The 19,650-nt window shown below is 43.7% G+C and overlaps 3 protein-coding genes across 3 annotated transcripts; 2 read left to right on the top strand and 1 right to left on the bottom strand.

Annotated features, from left to right (window-relative positions):
* Window positions 1-57: 57 nt before the first annotated feature.
* Window positions 58-13,744, top strand: LOC108617299 (uncharacterized protein CG5098). The gene is made up of 8 exons (XM_089471681.1): window positions 58-1,389; window positions 1,476-1,652; window positions 1,894-2,129; window positions 2,199-2,641; window positions 2,700-5,449; window positions 5,512-12,650; window positions 12,951-13,178; window positions 13,232-13,744. The coding sequence occupies exons 1-6, from the start codon at window positions 1,318-1,320 to the stop codon at window positions 6,034-6,036; spliced, it is 4,203 nt and encodes a 1,400-aa protein (XP_089327807.1). The 5' UTR covers window positions 58-1,317; the 3' UTR covers window positions 6,037-12,650; window positions 12,951-13,178; window positions 13,232-13,744.
* LOC108614886 (uncharacterized) lies at window positions 7,240-17,692 on the bottom strand. Its single transcript, XM_089471682.1, has 5 exons — window positions 17,320-17,692; window positions 11,788-12,041; window positions 10,772-11,712; window positions 8,856-10,485; window positions 7,240-8,801 (listed from the first exon to the last, which is right to left on the bottom strand). The coding sequence occupies exons 2-5, from the start codon at window positions 12,038-12,040 to the stop codon at window positions 7,477-7,479; spliced, it is 4,149 nt and encodes a 1,382-aa protein (XP_089327808.1). The 5' UTR covers window position 12,041; window positions 17,320-17,692; the 3' UTR covers window positions 7,240-7,476.
* Window positions 17,693-18,595: 903 nt separating this feature from the next.
* LOC149268460 (uncharacterized) lies at window positions 18,596-18,970 on the top strand. Its single transcript, XM_089471688.1, has one exon. It carries the CDS (start codon window positions 18,624-18,626, stop codon window positions 18,852-18,854), a length of 231 nt encoding a protein of 76 aa, XP_089327814.1. The 5' UTR covers window positions 18,596-18,623; the 3' UTR covers window positions 18,855-18,970.
* Window positions 18,971-19,650: the final 680 nt, after the last annotated feature.

Consider the following 19,650-nt stretch of genomic DNA (forward strand, 5'->3'; position numbering starts at 1 on the left):
AAATACACATCGCATGCCCAAGGGCAATGACTTTTAAAGAAATGACAATATAATTAAATTCTAAAGCCATTTCGATATATATTTATTGCCAATTAAATATTTACTTTGTAAGGTTTCTTATTTCGTTGATTTATGTGTGGTGACTGAGCTCGCAATGTTGCACTTGATGACGAACCAGTCTGTGGTTCATCCACTCCACTAATGAACCATGAACACACACACATAGGCACACACATAACACAGAAGCAGAAGCACACGTAAATTTCATTTTGTTTTAAACAAATTGAAACACTTAAAATCGGCCAAAACTAATACGGCATTTGTAAAAAATAAATGATAATTCGATTAACGAAACGTTACAATGTGTTAGCAATAAAGTGCGGGTGTTTGTGCTATTTGGCAAGGCTTGGTTTTGGCCTGCCTTTTCGGCCCAAAACAAGTAATTCGCAAAAACAGTCACAACGAAGCTGCAATGCGCTGCACTTGAGTGAGTGAGAAGGCAAGATTGAGGTATTGTGCAAACAGAGTGCTTATCATCAAGCAAAACTTCCCAACTAACACTCACCTATGCCCAGCCAGTCACATACTTCTCTAACCACATTCAATTACCAAACAAGTGGCAAATGCTATTGCAACAAAATGTCCATAAGGCAACATAAGACAACATTCATTGATACAAAGACCGCGTGTTTTTCGCGTAGCGCCCAGCGGTCGCACCAGCAGTAGCAGCAGCGGCGGCAGCAGCAGCAGCGCATACCAGGGACAGGCATGCAAAACAACGCTGCCGATAATTTATCGACTGTCTGCAATTATCGCGCAAGGACCGCTCGCTGAAAACTTTTGCAAGTGGGTCGTGTGGTTGGTGTGAAAAAAGTGCGTGCGAAATTTGTTTATACTCGAATTAAATACCTGCTGCAATAATTAGTGAACTGTCAATGATGCTTCAAACGGCGGCATAGTCACAGCCGCCACCATAAGCAAATGAGCGACAGGACACAGCATCTTATGCCGTATGGCCCCATAGACAGTGTCAGGTGCTCGTGTTAACAAAACCAATTAAATGTGTTTCCTTGTAGTAATAACAGCCAAAAGTGTGTTTAGTTTTCCTATGAGTGAGTCCTGAGCATAGTTGTAACTATTTCCACTAGCTACGACCCGGTCCTTCTGTGTCGGTTTGTCACATGACGGCCGCCCCTCGATTGTCGGCAATCAATTTCTCCCTTTAGATGAGTCTCATGCATCAACTGTTCAGTTAGGGATACATCTATCTATATATATTATATATACATATGCACATATGTTATTGACTAGCTAATCATGTCCAACAACAATCATCCGCACGGACATTTGAGTCAGGCGGCACAGAATCCCTCATGGAATCCCCTCCAAGTAAGTATCTAGTAGACACACACACAGACACGCACACATACAGACAGACAGACATAGAATGCCTTGACGACGAAGCTGAAAAACAGATGCATCCATCATCTCTGCAGATACCCTCGTATATACCGCGACAGCCCCAATTGGCGCACATGTCCAATGAAAGATCGCTGGTTCGCTCACCATTGGCCTGGCATGCGTCGTCCGCCCAACCGCCGCCGCCACCGCCCGATGCCATTTACAATTTTATGTCGGCCAATCATAAAAACGTAATTAGCGTAGTTTTCGTTTCGATTAGATCCACAAAAAAGTATAATAATAATAAAACTCCAATGAAATCCAAATGCCACCCGTAGCTAAATCCCGAACTTCCTTCAAATCTCTCTCTTTTGTTGCATTTGTAGTTGCTTCTTGTCCAATCGCTTGTTTTTATTGCCTCAATTACGCCTTTGCTTGTTTTTTTTTTTTTTTTTTTTTTTCATATCTAATCGCAATTGATTGCCCTTGCAGCTGGATCATCATCATCAAATGAATCCGTTGCTGGCGCCGCCTTATACTGGAACATTGCCCTTTGACTCCATGGATTTGTCGCTGCAATCAAGTCGCAGCGCTGCGCCCACGCTGAACAAAACTGGCCAACAACAACAACAACAACAGCAGCAGCAGCAGCAACAACAGCAGCAGCAGCAATCACAACAGCAGCAACAACAATCGCATTTACATGCACCGCCTAATTATCCAACGATGTAAGCTAGACTTTGCTCTGCCGACTATAGATATAGATTATATTATATATATATATTTGCTATTCACAGTCACAATTTGACCACAAGCACGCCCGCAGGACATCTGCCGGGCATGCCTGCATCGGCCTCGCCAGCTAGCTCTGCCAGTAAATATCTCAATGCAAATGGTTCGGGGCCGGGAGATTGCGAGTCGCTGTTGCCGCCGCCGCCCAGTACCCCGCCCAACAATAATAATCACAGCAGCAGCAGCGGTAGCGGCAACGGCAATGGCAGCAATGCGAACAACAACACCACCACAGGCAGCAGCAGTAGCAGTAGCAACAGTAGCAATAACAACAACAATGTGCCGCCGCCCCATTACATGCAAAATCGTGATGAGAACTTTAAGCTGACACAGTTGAAGAACATGCAAAAGGGCAGCGAGTTAAGTGGAAAAGATTGCAGCTACACAGGCAAGCTGGCTACGCACAACATGCAACAACAGCAGCAGCAGCAACATCACTCCAAGAAGCGTAAGTACTTGCAATATAAACATAGAGATTGTCTAATACTTAGCGACTTCTCTTACAGCCTCGCCGCTTCGCAATTATCATCAGCAGCAGCAGCAACAGCAGCAGCAGCAGTCGCCCTATAACATGACGCCGCCGAAGTATAACGGACCGCAAACTCCGCCTACGCCGCAGTCGCCGCTGGACTATAATCAATTGCATTTGCATCATCCGCTGCACGCAGGAATTGGTAGTTATGCGTCACAGCAGCAGCAGCAGCACATGCCACAGGAACAGCAGCAGCAACAGCAACATTTACATTATGCACCACCAGCAACACATCATAACCAGCATCTGGCACCGCCACCACCACCGCCGCTGTCGCATATGACAAATGCACAATTTCAGCAGCGACAGCAACCGCCGATGCAGCAGCAACAACAACAGCACCAGCCGGCAGCGACAACCCAACAAACGTCTCAAATGCATTCCCGCAATACGCAATTAACGAATCTCGATATGCTGTCCAAGCAAAAGCCAGAGGATCAACATCAACAACAGCAGCAGCAGCAGGAAGATTCACAGCCGATCATCACGGATCTCTCTACAACAGCCTCGTATCGCAGCAATAATCAACAAATTGCCGAGGACAAACACTTGGTAGAGGCGCCCGAATCACCCTACATGACCACATCCAATGAGGAGTCGCTGGAGTCGAACAGCAACAGCAGCAATAGTCGCAAGCGGCGCAAGCGCAAAGCCAGCCAGGTGATGCGCCTGACGCCCAGTGAAAATGTGAAAAGACAGCGTACCCCGAGCCCGCATAGCAACAGTTGCAGTCCAAAGCACTCGCCCAAGAATGGAGCCGATGTGCAAGAGTTTCAGCCGTTCGGCCTTAAGGATAAGCAACAGCACCAGCAGCAGCCGCAACAACACGAACTGCCGCAAGAAAATGGACGGGTTTCATCGCCGCCAACTGCTGCAGCAGCCGACAATAGCAGCAATAGCTCCACGATCTACAACGATACGGATAATCCCAAGACTAAGAAGCAGCGACAAGCGCTGCTCCAACGCAATCTCACAGAGCAACAGCATCAGCAGCAGCATCGTCGCCAGGTTGACGATGAGGATCAGCAGGAGCAGCAGCAGCGCCAGTCTCCCGCCCCAAAGTCAGCCAGTGAATCGCAAATGCCACCACCCAGTCCGCAGAGCAATAGCAGCAGCAGCAGCTCGAGCAGCTCCAGCGCTGGCACACACAGCAGCCACAGCAGTCCAGCCAGCGAGGCGGTTGCTGGCAAAGATCAACTGGAGCAGCAGCAGCAGCAGCTGGACAATAACAAGGCCGTCATCACAGATACGCCCGCCTCGCCAGCTTTAGTCGAGCAGGGCGACATTGATGCCAAGCCAGCGGTGAGCGTGCACGATGATGAGGATGAAGTGGAATCGCCAGTTGGAAAGGAATCGCCCGCAGTCGCAGCAACAGCAACACCAGCAGCAGGTGCAGCAGCAACTAATGCCACAGCAACTGGAGCCACAGAGCCGTGCCATTTCAACGAGGTGGAGGATAAGCTGGAGAAAATGTTTGCCGGCATTGAGGATGAGCCGGCCGAGCAGCAAGCCGATGAGCCGGCCAGAGCACCAAGAGCAGATCTGACTGCACAATTAGCTTTAGACAAGGATAAGCTATTAGCCAGCACTCCACCAGCGGCCAGCACACCAACACCAACCCCAGCATCCACTCCTGCACCCACACCCGAGCTGCGACCCATGGCGACAAAGGCAGCCATGAAGTCCACAATGCCCAGTCCCATACACAGCCCCACGCCGCTGGGCGAGCCGCCAGCCAAGGAGCACGCCACAGCACAGTCGCCAGCCCCAGCTGCAGCTGCGACGCCGCCAAGCGCCAAAATGCCGCCACGAACGCCGCCAACGCGTTGCTTGCCACCGCGACGACTCTCAATGGGCATGGATCCATCCCTGTTGCGCTTTACCATTGAGGAGCCAAAGAAGATGCCAGCGCGAAAGAAGACGGCGCCACCACCGCCTCCTCCGCCTGAAACGGAAATCATGCAGCTGGACAGTGATGATGATAAGCCGAGCACCTCGGCAGCCGCAGCAGCTGCTCTGGCGGCACGCAAGCTAAGCGAGGCAGCTGCAGCCAAGGCTCTCGCGCCCAAGGCAAGCAACGGGAATGCCAACGCCAACAACAAGAAAAAGAAAAAGAATGCGCCCAAGGGCAAGAAGCCAACGGCCAAGAATGGCGCCAAGGCCAACGCAGGGAAAAAGGGAAGCGTGCGCAAAAATTTCAGCACCGACGAGGACAGCACTCCGGCGCCCAATCGTGAGAGCAGCAACAGCAACAACAATGGCGCTGCTGCGCCAGATCTCAGGTTCAAGTCCCCATTCATACAGATCAAGCCCGACGGCAGCATTAGCATTAAGAATACGCACAATGCCGAGGATGTGAACGAGAAGCAGACGAAGAAGAAGCACACAAAGGCCCCGCACGAGCGCAAAAATCTGCGCGGCATGCACAGCTCGACGTTGAGCAATCGCTACGATGCAGACACCACCGACTCCAGTTGGATTTGTGTGTTCTGCAAGTGCGGGCCCCACAAACTGGGGCTGGGCGATCTCTTCGGTCCCTATCTGGTTTCCATAGACTGTGAGGAATATCGCACGGCGGTGCAGGTGCCGGCAGGTGTGCACGACATCGACGGCTTGTTCGCGAGCAAGCGCAAGCGCTCGGACATGGTCAAGCTGCATGAGCGCAATCTGCCCGTGGTGCCCGCAACGCTGGCGAACATTATGCAGGCGCCCAAGATAACGATGGTGAGTGATGACCATAATTGATATATAACTTTAATTTAACATGTCATTGCGTTTCCTTGCAGCACAAACGCAAGCGCAAGCAAACCCACGACAGCGTCTACTCCTGCAGCGATGCTGATCCAAATGAATCGCAGTGCTCGTCGCAGGATCCGCTCGACTGCAGCCATGAGGCCAAGTTCGTTGAGACGTTTCGCGGCATGACGAAAACATCGGATCATTGCTACGAGATTTGGCTGCACGAGGACTGCGCCATCTGGGCGAATGACATACAGCTGATTGGCGCTCATGTCAGTGGCCTCGATGCAGCCGTCTGGGACAGCACACGGTATCAGTGCGTGCACTGTGCACAGCCGGGCGCCATTGTCTGCTGCTTTGAGCGCACCTGCAAGGCAGCGGCGCATGTGCCGTGTGCCCGGCTAGCCGGTTGGAGTCTATGCGAGGCGGAGCGCAAAGTCTATTGCCAGCTGCATGTGCCCGAGGGAGCAGCGAGAGAGAAGCTAGCCACGACATTTCTGACGCCCAACATGAGCATGGGGGAGCAGGCGGCAGCGCCACCGCCCACACTGAACATCAATTCGCTTCCCTGAGTACGCGTGCGTGTGCAGAAATGTCGTCTGGACGTCAAGCATTGAGCGCACGTTAAGAGCTCGGATACAGGACCTCCTCGGCCTAGCGGCGACAGCTGCCTGTTTTGTATATAATCAATATAATCTAAATGGCTTAAAGCGCGAGACTGGATTCAGGCAGCAACAGCTGCTGTTGCTGTTGCTGTTCCCCCTGCCGCTGCCGCTGCTGCTGTTGATCTTTGCTGTTTCGGAAGTCAGGCAATCGCTGCTGTTAATCATTTTTCCTGTTTTTATGTGTTCGATAATCCCCATGAAACTTAAAACTTGTGTAAAAAGATTGCTGTACATTTTACGTAGACGCTGTGGGCGACAGTTTTTAATGCTAGTTTATAGTTCATATACACACATACACACACACATATATATTTTACTATATTTAGTTGTTTATACGTATTATTTAAATTATTATTAATTCGATTATATATACAATCATATATATATATACATATAGTACTTAGTATTTGTACCTATTTAGTTGTAATTATATATCCACAATGCAAATAGTTTACATTGCCTCTTTTTACGTTTGACTACGATGGTTCTTGTGCTGAGATTCCTCACATCACAAGTTGTTTATATATATGTTTTTCTGTCATTATTGGTTCGTTCTGAAAATACTTTATGCATATGCCAATTGGTAATTTAGTTCAATTTTTCGTATGTATAAAACGAATACTCCATGCCATACCGTTTAATTATATTTATAACGAGAATAATTATACTTATGATAACGATAATGACTACGACGACGATGATGATGATGATGATGATGATGATGATGATTATTATGATATATGCATTGTGCACAGCATTAATTAAGGTAAGCATATAACCACAAATAGAAAATGTTTGACACCCATTAAATAAATCGCAAAAACAAATGAAATGAAAGAAACGCAACAAAACAACATTCGAAAACTATTCAAAATGGAATATTGTACAACAATATAAATAAATAAATAATAATAATATTAGCTACATGTAAAACTAAAAAAACAAAAACAGAAAAAAAAATCTTGTATTGTATTTGTATTCATTTAAAAATAAGCAACCAATTCTAAACACTTTAAACAATAAAACTTAATCTCACCATGAACGAACAATTGCATATAAACAAACAAGAAAGAAGAAGATGAAAGATGAATGAAACCAACCAAAGAAACGTTTTCAACAAATTCGTCGTTTTATTTATTAAATAAATATTGCAAATTGAATAGCATAGAATACATACACACATATATATATGTATATAATTTACAATTTACAATTGCATTAACATTAGCCTAAACTAACAAAATATAAATAATAACTTAAGCTTTTGTAGTAGTAACTCCGTCTCCTTCCTCGGCTGCTGCTGTTGCTGCTCCTCCTCCTCCTACTCCTCCTCCTGTTGTTGGCCTCTCAGTGGCGTCGCTGGCGCAGTCGTCGCAATTGCGTTATGTCGTTAGGCAGGCGGCCGACGCTGCTCTGTGGCACCTGGTAGGATGTGCGACCCGCATAGAAAGCCGCCTCCGAGCCCTGACCCACCATGCCCTTGCCGTTGCTGTCCGTCAATTGCAGCCGACCGATCTGGACATCGTTTCGCTTTTGCGCCACCTGCAATGGCGGCGACGGTACCTGCAATGCGGGCGATGGTATCAAGGCGTTAGGCAGGGCTGGCAGTGCAATATTCAGGTGATCCAGCTGCGGTCCATTCTCATTCTTTCTGACCACGAGAGCTGCGTTTGCTCTAAATGTTGTTGGTGCCGTTGCTCCTGTGGCCAGCGGCGGGAAGAGCGGCAACAGTTGCTGCTGTTGCTGGTACGGCACGAAAATGTTGGGCGTCAGGTAGGGCTGTTGTATGGACTGAATGGAGGGACGTTGAGATTGCTGTTGCTGTTGTTGTTGTTGGTAGTGCTGCAACTGTTGCTGATAGGGCTGCTGCTGCTGCTGAAATTGGGTCTGATAATTGAATTGCTGAGGATGTTGTAGCTGCTGATGTTGTTGAACAAGTTGCAGTTGTTGATGTTGTTGTTGGAGTGGCAATTGATGTTGCTGTGGCAGTTGCTGTTGCTGTTGCTGTGGCAGCTGCTGTTGCTGTTGCTGTGGCAGTTGCTGTTGCTGTTGCTGTTGCTGTGGCAGTTGCTGTTGCTGTTGCTGTGGCAGTTGCTGTTGGCGCTGCTGGTGATAATGAATCTGCTGCTGCTGGGGCTGATATTGCTGCTGCTGCTGTTGTTGCTGATGTTGGCGCTGTTGTTGCTGCTGTTGCTTTTGTGGTTGTTGGTAGCGCTGTGTAATGTAGCTCAGCTGCTGCTGCTGTTGTTGTTTGATTGGCTGACGTTGCTGCTGCACAATTTTTTGTTGCAATTGCTGCTCAATAGGTTGCAGTTGCTGCTGCTTCTGCTGTTGCTGCTGCTGCTGCTGTTGCTGCTGCTGCTGTTGCAATGTCGTAGGATTATTGTTGCTGCTGCTGGCGCCAAATTTGTTGTTAAGAAAATCGCTGAGTGCCACATATGAACTGCCCTGATTGCTCTTTGCTTGAGGCTGATTGACCAGGGAGGAGATGATGTTGTTGGCAGAGCTGGGAGCAATGCGTTGACCCTCGGCACGAGCAATAACAATGCCTGGTGGCGTGGGCAGCACCAATGGAGGCAACTGTTGCTGCTGCTGCTGTTGCTGTTGCTGTTGTGGCTGTTGCTGCCGCTGCGATTGTTGCGGGCGTGGTGGTATGGTCAAGCTAGCTAAAGCTGCAATATAATTCATATATAATATATAGAGTCCGATATTATCGCTCTGCTTACCTGGAGCTGCTGCTGCTGCTGGCTTAACATATTGATAGCTGTTGCTGGTTGCAGGCTTCGTGACGCGTTGCTGTTGGCGCCGCTGTTGCTGTTGCTGGTTGCTGCTGCCTCGGTGCGCGCTGTTGCTCTTAAAGTTCTGTAAAATGGAGTCATCAACAATGGCACGCGTTAGCTTATCGAAGGGCAGAAAAGCGGAGGAGGGAATAAGAGTTGAGCTGATGTGTTGCTGCTGTGAGTGTGATTGCTGTTGTGCGTTGCCCACAATTGTGAGCGGTATGGCGGTTGTGGGTGCATTTAGATAGTCGTGTGTGTGTGTGAGTGGCGGTGCATAGCTGTAGCCGGCGGCTAAAGCAGAAATCTGTTGCGTCAGTGTGGAGAGAGCGGCGGACGCAGGTGTGGTGCGCTGTGTGGTTGTTGTTGTCGTTGTGGTGCTGCGTGGCGTGGTGGTGCCGCGAGTGCGCAGCTGTGGTGCGTGTGTACGGTACGTGGAGTGACGATTGCGTCCACGTTGAGCGCTGGCTGTGGGCGAAGGTCGATGGGTGGTGCTGGTGATGCTGCTGGTGATGCTGCTGGTGGTGCTGGCGCGTGTTGCTGGCGTGTAGACACGATTGCCGCGAGCCACTTGAAAACGTTGCAGATTGCTCTGCACGCTGTCCCAGTTCGCACGCTGCTGCTGCTGCTGCTGCTGCTGCTGCTGCTGCTGCTGACTCGTCTCCTTCTCAATGTCCCGCACAGCAACCTTTTTATTGGGACTCTGCTCAGGGCGTGCAAGAGCTAGAAACGACTCAGTGGTGGTGCTAGCGGTAGTTGTAGCTCTGCTGGTGGTGGGTGCTGCTGTGGTGGTGCCGGATTTGCTGGTTAGTCGCTGCAAGCGCAAGCGACTTGCGGCCAAACGATCTGAATAGCTGCGTGTGGGCGTGGTTGAGCGTGCTGTAGTTGTGGCCTTGGTGGTGCTTGGTGGTGTGGTTTTGCGCTTCACTGTCCCTTGCCGCCGCAATGTGCCGCTACCCACGCGCTTCTGGGCAAAGCGCCGATAGCTGCGGATGCGCTCCTGCGTGCTGCTGATCTCCGTCACAGTTTCCGTCGAGGTGCTCATCGCGGGCGTGGTGCTTGGCCGCGCTGTAGTGGTGCGCGTGGTGCGGGTGGTGCGACTGGGACGTGTTGTGGTCCTGCCCAGCGTCAATTTGTTGCTCCGCAGCGCCGTCTCTTCATCGTGCGAGGTCAGCTTGACGCCCGCCAGCAGCAGCTTCTCGGCCTGCAAATCCACATCCGTCTTGTCCGCCGCAGCGGCGCTCAGTGGTGCGGGCTCAGCCTGCTCCAAGTCCTCACTCAAGCTGGCCGTGAGTGCCGCAGCTTGGCCAATCGACTCGATAATGGGCAGCTCGCTGCTATTGTCCACAGCTGGCTCGATTGTTGTCTGCGTTGTGGTGGCGTCTGGCTCATCGATTGCTGGCGGCAATGTGGGTGCAATTAACAAAGTTTCAAGAGGCGTTTCAGTAGTTGTGGTTGTAGTAGTAGTGGTGGTGGTGGTAGTTGTGCTGCTGCTGCTGCTGCTGCTTGTGGTTTTGTCATTATTGAATTTAAGCTTGTGTTCAATGTCTTTGTGAGCATCAATGGGTATCTCATTGGACTTTAGTGGTGTTTGGTGGATTTTGTGTATGGTTTATCAAGATGTGGTTGTAAATGATAATGTTGTAGGCGAATAGTTGTATAGAGTAGCGAAAGAGATTGCCAAATAAAGAGAGAAAGAGACAGAGAGAGAGAGACAGAGAGAAATAGATAAAATGAGAGAGAATATGAGGAAAGATCAATAGAGAGTTAAGAGATCGTAAGGATGTAGAGATAGTTCATGCTTGTAAGGAAATAATCAGATATATATGACTTTAGGCAACTATTGATAGCCTTATGGGGCTTACCGTAAATCGGACCGTGCCCGGCGTTTGCTTGGGTCTGTTGTACACATAGGACGAGTGGCTTTTGCCGGCCTCCTTTTCGTTGGCCTGCATGGAGAATCCACGGCTGAGGAATCTAAAGGGCTGCTTCACCTTCTGCGGGCTCATTGACTGGTAGCCCGATACACTGGGATCCAAGTCGGTGGAGACCACCTCCAGCAAGTTATTGATGTTGGCCACCAGATCCAGCTGTGTCGCCTCCTCGTTGGTGTTGCGTGTCTGCTTGATGTACTCGGGCGCCATCTGCTCATTGGAAGCAGCTGAGCTGCCGTCCAGCAGCTCGAGGCCCGCATTGACGCGCGCCGCAAAGCTCTTCTGCTTCTGATAGTGATACTCACGCGGATACTCGGCTATGATGTGCGCGTTCGTGTGATCGAACTGGATGCCCGGATCGGAGGACAGCTCACCCAGACTGTTCACATAGATGTCCTCGCCGTCCTCGGGCTCATTGGCTTCAGCTGTGACAATCGGAGCCAGCAGAGCTTCGCTCTTGATGTCCTCGCCGCGCAACGTCTGCTTCTCATTGGCAACGGCCGCTGGTTGGTCGAGGACTCCGCTGACAGTGCTCAGATCCTTGCTGAGGGTGTGATGCCTGTTGGGCTGTTGCTTGCGCTGGTTCAGCTCCTGCTGCTGCAGCACTTGCGATATGGTCTTGGTGGGATACTCCATCATCTGGCGCACTCGCTCCATCATCTCCTGTGTGCTGCCCACGGTGCTCTCATTATTCATGTCATAGTACTGCTCCGACTGGTCGCAGTCCACATTGCGATACCAATCGCAGACGAACTTCTGCTGGTTGAAGATCGTGCCATTCGGACAGAGAAAGCCAAAGCCCTGCGCCGAGCGTGCGGTGTGGGCGCAAATGCGAAACGCCTGACAGCGACTCTCCACATCCGCATAATAACCTGCGCGACCAATTCAATTAGCATGCTGTAAGCTCAAATTGGGAGCTGTAGTATATATATGAGAGGTAGACCCACCTTCGTGTCGGCCACTGCAAAGAAAACTCGTCTTGGGCACCTCCCTCAATATGGGATAGTCGACGCCCGGCTCACCGGGTATGGTGTGACGCAAATCGAACTGCTGATCCGTGTACTCGTTCGCCTTGTCCGCATCCTCGAAGTTGCCCTGGGCGCCGGCGTCGTCGAACGCGAGCAGCACCAGCAGCAGCAGCAGCAGCAGCGGCCCCACCGAAAGTGGGCCAACTGTGGCTGGCAATCGTAACCGGGGCATGCTGTAAGCAAAATGTTTAAATCATATGTAAATTGCACGCTTACAAAACATTATGCATTAGGCTGATTGATAAATTATGAATCAATAAACATTCATTGATTAAAACGAACATGCTGTTGAAAACATTTGAATATAAAGCGACGCAAGATCCGACTGAATTAGCATAAACCACGGCACAGTCCGAATCGAGGCGTGACCCAAACGCGGCTCAGCGGGCAGAAGCGACGTAACCATATTTAGCATCGCATTAAAGCTGTTATATATATTTTATATTTAATTAAAACAGTGGTGCGTGGACTGTTTAACGGCACTGTGCACAACATTAGCGGCCTCTGCGTGGGAGCCCGTGTTCGATTCATCAATTGGCCATATAGACGCGACTCATGCCAGCAGGCAAAGTGTATCGATGGCTTATCTCCAACTGGAAACTCAATAAAAGGAAATCCAAGTCCATAGCTGTGCTGACTGGCGACCTTCAATTCACATTCACCATTTCCGTTTGAACTACATTTCGGACAAGTATTTGAGTGGCCAAGCATAAATCTGTTATCGTTCAATATTGACAGGCGTCGTGTCACGTGTTGAAACCCAAACTGAAGCCGTGCTGAGGGTGAGCAATTTGTTTATTGTTTAATCTTTCATTAATCAAAAGCCTATTTGTTTATTTGAGCTATCAAACGGCATTTCAGAATGCGTCTAATTGATGATTATTCAAATGGATTTTTGTGCTTCGAGTGAGGTCAAATCTCTGACAGCTCTTTGTATAAATTGTGGAAAAATATATTTGTGGATATTTATTAATATTGATTTTTATTTGATTGTTATATGAGTACACTTGGCTGACTGACTGTATATTGCATATCATTAATGTCATTTCATTGATGTTTTCTAATTTTTTATTTATTTTTAGTTGGGTGAAAACAAAAGACTTAGGCAACGAACTTGCCAACTGCTCACTTGTCGTGTTTGGCTCATTGTGCAGTTTCTCTAGTGTTTGTTGCCCTGAAATTGCCTGCAATTGTAGTTGAGGATTGTATAAAATAGCCCCTGACAATTGAATGCCAAAAAAGACTGCACGACTAAGAGATACCCTGGACGAGCAACTGGACGCTTTAACAAGGGAAATTTGAGACAAAAGGTAAATTTTTAATATATGCTGAATTAAATATATATATTTTTTTTATTCTTTAGATATACAGACAGACAGAATAGAAGATCTTACCTAAATAAATTCTGTTGCTCATCATAATTAAGAATATATTATATTATTTGTGTATAATCGACTCAGCTGGCTTTTTTAAACCTTTCAACTAAACAAATATACCCTACATCTATTATCAATATCTACAGAGTATTGCACAAAAGGCCCAAAAGGCATTGGTGCACTCGTGTGTGCGCCGCACAGTGGTCCATGGTGCGGATCATGTCATATGAAGTGCGCGAAATGAAATTGAAGAACTGAATTGAATAAATCAAGCATTGTCGGCAAACTTAATGAATAGATAGATATCTCTCTATATAAGTATATATATATAAATGTATTGATGAACAGTAGTTGTACACAATTTGCCAAGCTAAAGAGCGCTAAATTGTTGGCTTTGTTTGGCCAACAAAGCGGCCATAGAAATAAATCACAAGCAAATAAATAAAATACATAAATATAAAGAAAAGTAAAATGAAAATAAAATAAAATATAATAAGAAATCAGCATTTAATTATTTGCCACTTTTAACTGTCCATTTGAGATAGCTTAATCGATTATATAACCTGCCTTCATTTCCGACGATGATGTAAATATTATTCAATAAAAGATGTATGAAAGAGCTATGCAAAACTAATTTGTTGACAATTAAGCATTTAGATATTTGTTGAAGGCGTGTCCCACTGGCTGTGACATACTTGAGATAAAAAAAAAAAATAAATAAAAAAATAAAATTTTTATATATAGTAGACAGATATAGCGAGCCAATAACCTGTATGCCGATGTCAATAAACTGTAAGCCATATAATCGTGTATAATGACTATCTAGGCAACAACTAATTGTATTTTAATGACTGCACGAAGAATGCGTATTCTGAGGATGCTTAAAGAGGCCTCTGAAGACCTTTGAAGACCTTTAAAAACACATTCATGACTTAACCTCCATTACAATTCCATTATGCAAATGCAGATGTACAATTACTAAAAACAATCCAAGAGCAAAGTGTAACAATCTACAATATGTATGTACATTCGACAGATTCAGGGTCATTATCAAGAGCAGCAGCAGCAGCAGCAGCAGCAGCCACAATGCCCGCTGACAATGAGGAAGCATTCCCTCTTCATAGGCAAGCAATTTAGCCGCATCATCTTCAATCATATTTCACATCATATTTACGAGCTGAAAAACTGTTTTACTTCACATTGTTTTCAATGATCCATCAAAATACGCTGAGACAAGCTGCCGAAGTAGTAGAAGAAGATGCGTAACCAGAAAGCAAAACATTTATATATTCATATACACAAATATATATAAATATAAATATATATATTATTTTCAAATAGATAACAGCGCAAGGCGGCCTCAAAAGTGAATGGCTATGGCCATTAAATCGCTTTATTTGAATCATTTCTTGAACTTCAACTCAGAGGCTGACAAATTAAGAATAGTCTTTTTTTTTATTATTATTATTATTATATTACTCGATTTAAATTCAAGCTAAGAGCCGCTGTAAGTGCATTGATTCCGCATTGTATAATTACTAATTTCTCAAATTGTAGCTTTAATCATTTTTGATTTATTTATTTTTTTTTATTTTTGATTTTTCCATTTTCTACTTCGATTTCTTGTCTCGTCTGGCAATAAATTAGCAGCACGTTTTGGCGCATCGCAACCATAAATCTTAAATACAATTTAAACGATATCTCCATGTGCCCGCAGTCGCTGTCTGGCAACTGGTTTCGCTTTACTTTAGAATTTAATTATAGCAATCTGACTCTGATATGCCGTGAGAGAAATACCACTTCACTGTCAAAGTCAGCTGTTCAAATCTTAAGCGGGCTGCCTGAACTTAAGGATCTCTGCTCATGCTTATGTAAATGGACTTGTTGCTATACTCATATACATATATTTATTTGTATATTATTTTATAACAGATTTTTCTCCTACTGTTTTCCTTGCAAGTGATTTCTCTTAGCTCAACAACTTGAGAGTCATGACCTAAGCAAGGATATTCTCTAATTCATTTATTATATATACCCCAGTGTATTTAACATGTATTTCAAAGAAGATTTTCTCATCACATTTATCTAACTACTGGTTTCGCTTTATTTTAGACTCTTACGAACTCATTTTGATAACCAATCAGAAGAAGTCATTCAACCGTTTAGCTCTCGAGATCAACAGGATGAACTCTCAAATATCTATTTCACTTGAGATATGTAGCTTAAATAAACATAAAGCTATAAAATCGGATTTATAAATAAATTATTTATTTGCTTGGCAATAGAATTTCTATAATTAGCCAACCTGTACGTCATCAAATGGGAATTTCTGAAGCTGGGCTTAAGGATATGGCCAATACAAAACATGTCTACTTCAATGATATCAAGCGTGAAGTGTGCACAATAATAGCTAAATACAATATATAAATAAATGTATTTCTCTTGATATGTACATGTATGTATTGGGGATTTTCTCACAGATGCTGGTCTGTTGGCCCGCAGCCCAAGCCCGAGTGGCTGTCATTATGGCCCAAACTGACGTTAATTGAGTGCGTAACACAAGCTGAAAATGTGGCCCACTTCAAATAGTGCTGATCGCATTGTGTCTAACCATCATCGATTCTGTATCCGCATTGCTTTCAACAGCCAGCTTCAATTGTTGAGCAATGCTTTAGCATCATTTGTAAGAATCTAGCAAATTTACAATACAATGAAGTGCAGACAGTCGAAGGTGTGTTAACTAATTATTGATCGACTTACAAGCTTGTTCTTCTATGTGATAAATATCTTGGCCATTTTTACGCTCTGCGCCTCTGTCAGATGTGACAAGAATCTCTGCCTTTAGCTGCTTGATAAATGCTTTGACTCTATATGAATTCACATTATTCTCTCTGCGATGATTCACATGTCGCTGGCTATCTTCATTAATAAGAACAGCAGTCTGAATGGCTAGCATAATGATATTAATTGGTGTGGGTTGATATAAAATGTGTGGCAAGGGGTTACAAATCGAGGCACTTTTATGGCTCAGCTTATATACCGTTCATGTTCTATGTTTTATTTGACATTTATAAAGCTTAGCCGATTCATTTTTTAAACAAGGCCTCATGACTGAACTACCTGCTGGAATGAATATTTCTTTCTAACAATCTGCAGCTACAAAGCAAATTTATAATAAGTCACTAAAAAAGATTTTAGTTTTTTTGTTAAATTATATATAGCAAGATATTTCTATGTCTATTATATATCATTTTATACATTTTTTTTTTTTTTTTTTTTTTAATATTGTTATTTTCATAAATTTTTAATTATAAAAATTCTATATAATTTAAAAATATATTTAATGAAATTTAATGAACTCAATTTATTCAGATTTTAAATAAATTTTTTGCTCACTAATAATTGAGCAAATTAATTTTTAGGCAAATAAAGGACAACATTTTGTTTTTAAATAAAAAAATTAAAATGTATTGTATATACTGTCTATATCAAGCAGTTAAATCCAGAAAAAAACTTCAATTGGTCTAATTTAAAAAATCGAACTCTAAATTAAAAGTATAAAAAAATAATATAATTATAAATATAGAAATATATAAAAATGACTATTATTTTTTAAATTTATATAAATATGAATCAAATTTAATTCTAAATCAAAAATATAAAAAAAAAATAAAAAATGTAGAAAAATTGTTATTTTTTGTGTTTATAAATAGATATTATAAATTATTATATCAAATATTTATACACATTTTTTAATTTATAAAATATATATATTTTTTTTAATTATGCCATGCGTTTACATTACATGAAATATATTTTGATTTGTTTTATTAATTTTTGCTAATTTTTAGCAGAGTTAACTTTTTAAGAAATAATCCAAATCCAAATTTCTTTGTTTTATATTTTAACAACATTTTAAAAATTAAATTCATGTACAAATTTTTTGTTTGTCCTCAAGTGATTTTTTGTTTTTATTCTTCTGCAGCACACTTCACTGAGGTCTACTTAAAGTTTTGTTTCCGTTGTATATAAATATATTTTATTTCGATTTAGTTCCATGCACACTTTCATTTACCTTAAATAAATATTTAAATATTTCACGGTATTTTATATTTATTCTTTTCTGTTCCCTATTTATTCAAACACTTTTTGTTGTCTATAACTTCACAAATCAACGAAGCAGCACAAAATCATAATCCAGCTTGAGCTAATATCCTTTGTGAGTCCTGCAGCTGGACGCGTTTAGATTTTGTTTTATTTTTAGTGGAACTTGGATTTGGCCGGTTGACGCGTTAACTCGAAACTTAACCGCTCGAGACGCGAACTTGAACTGAACTGAACTGGAAAGCCAAAGATATCCAAATATTTGGCAGCGCCAGCAACTGTCTTATAATATGCGTAAAAGAAGAAGACACATACAAAACGCCAAGACAAAACAACAACAAAAAAACAAAATAAAATAAAATAACAATCGATTGCGTATTATGTGAGCTGATGATGAAGCTGTTGTTGCTGCTGCTGCTGTTTGTTGTTGTTGTTGTTGAAGATGCTGCTGCTGCTGTTATTATAGATGCTGTTGCTGCTGCTGCTGCTGCTGCTGTTGCTCCGGTTGTAAACCGGTGACAACCTGCTGTTGCTGTTGCTCTTGTTGCTGCTGCTGCCACAGCAACATATTTAAAAATAAAACTGCATTTCTTGTGCCCTTTTTGGCTTATGGGAAGTTGACTTTCATTTTCATTGGGCCAAGCATCTTTCTCACGACTTGGCCAAAAGCAGGCATCAAAATGTATTTAAGAAGAATGCGACACCGCGCACTGCAAATTTATTATATTTAGTATAATATGTTAATAAATAATTTATTATATCGCGCTTGGCTTTCAAGGCTCCTGCCAGAGGAGGGTCGATCGTTATAGTAGGGTTTTGAGTACTACTTGGTCGGGGGCTCGATAGTTTCCGCATTTGAAATGCGTTTGAGTATCGTGTGACCCAAATGTAAAGTCATTTTATAATTAAACAAAAGCTCGTGCGATCAATTAAAGCAACTTGGCTAAGGCAATTAACTGACTGCACTTGGCTTTTTGGCCAGCATGATTAATGGCAGTAGGTGGCACTGGCGTTGGCGTTGGCGTTGGCTGTGCCATGTCATGTCTGCTGGTGTTGCTGGTGTTGCTGCTGCTGTTGCTGCTTCCTCCACTAAACAAGCATAGAAATGTGTCTATTTAAGCATCGCTTGCCCCTGATCCGCTTCTGATGTTTTAACAACAATATTTAATAGTGTTGTTCTTTGGCCAACTGTGACAACACTTGGCCCAATTGGCACATGCAATCGCTCTATAAAAGCCGCAGCTGCAATTGATATGCAATTAGAATTACGCAAGCATGTGGCAGCTACACAGACACGGGCTATTGGTGGCACTGGCGGCTCTGCTATGCCTCAACTTGTTGCAACACGTGGCAGCCGAGTACGACGAGGAGCTGGAGGATAAACCCTATGTCAACTTTAACACTCTATTCCGTGCGTATATAGCCATGGGCGATGCACTCTTTGGCAACTGGGCACCGGCTGACTATGCACAGGAGCTGCAGCATCTCAGAACTGCACAGCAATAGAGAGAGCGACAGCAACAACAACAACAATACACTTATCTCTTAAAAAATAATTCCTTATTTATAATCGCATTCTTTGGGCATCATCAATAAAAACAATATAAAAAAAAAAAAGAAAACAGTGAGCGCAATTTAATTATGCACGCTTCAGTTCTCATTACCATGATTATTGCCATTAAGACCAATTTAAACCATTGTGTTTGATTATTTACTTAATTTTACTTTATTTTGTTTAGATTGAATGTTTTCTGTGCTGCTTTTTTTTTTTTTTTTTTTTTTTTTTTTTAGACGTTTATTTATTTATAATTATTATTATTATTATTATTATTTTTTTTTTTTCAAATATTCATCTATCCATTCCCTTGCTTCTTATCAACCATATCCACTCTACTCATATATATATATATTTTATCTTGAACACATTTAGAGCTGTGTCCACAAAGTTGTGCAGTTCGATCATAATTGACCTACTTAGGCACGCCTATAGGTAGGCCTCAAAATGATCGCATGGTAAATTGATAGATAGAGTTTTAAATCTATTTAAGATTTTTTTAGAGCGTGAATGAGTATTATGCTATCAGTTGCGCGCAACGCAGCTAATTTTATAATCTGTTTTAATAATAGAAGGTCTTTCGTTAGGTCAACTATAAAGCTGACCGCAGCATACGTAGCTACCCACTTAAACACATTTGCAGGGTATTATTTTGCTTGCATTCAAATAAAAGCATTCACGTGCTGTTTTAATATAAATGACTTTTTTATTATTTTTCGTGGCATCCGTCAATCGTACACATAACAG

Source organism: Drosophila arizonae, chromosome 5, assembly GCF_054131065.1.
Source record: "Drosophila arizonae isolate 15081-1271.41 chromosome 5, UAZ_ARI_1.0, whole genome shotgun sequence".
Lineage (NCBI taxonomy): Eukaryota > Metazoa > Arthropoda > Insecta > Diptera > Drosophilidae > Drosophila > Drosophila arizonae.

What these genes read in the sequence shown, in the direction of transcription:
- LOC108617299 (XM_089471681.1), top strand. Translation starts at nt 1,318, where the DNA reads ATGTCCAACAACAATCATCCGCACGGACATTTGAGTCAGGCGGCACAG. An exon ending in CCGCCTAATTATCCAACGAT is followed by an intron (nt 2,130 to 2,198) that starts GTAAGCTAGACT and finishes TGCTATTCACAG; the next exon opens with TCACAATTTGACCACAAGCA. An exon ending in GCAACATCACTCCAAGAAGC is followed by an intron (nt 2,642 to 2,699) that starts GTAAGTACTTGC and finishes CTTCTCTTACAG; the next exon opens with CCTCGCCGCTTCGCAATTAT.
- LOC149268460 (XM_089471688.1), top strand. Translation starts at nt 18,624, where the DNA reads ATGTGGCAGCTACACAGACACGGGCTATTGGTGGCACTGGCGGCTCTG.
- LOC108614886 (XM_089471682.1), bottom strand. Translation starts at nt 12,040, where the DNA reads ATGCCCCGGTTACGATTGCCAGCCACAGTTGGCCCACTTTCGGTGGGG. An exon ending in TTGCAGTGGCCGACACGAAG is followed by an intron (nt 11,713 to 11,787) that starts GTGGGTCTACCT and finishes TTGGTCGCGCAG; the next exon opens with GTTATTATGCGGATGTGGAG. An exon ending in AGCAGCAGCAGCAGCTCCAG is followed by an intron (nt 8,802 to 8,855) that starts GTAAGCAGAGCG and finishes ATTATATTGCAG; the next exon opens with CTTTAGCTAGCTTGACCATA.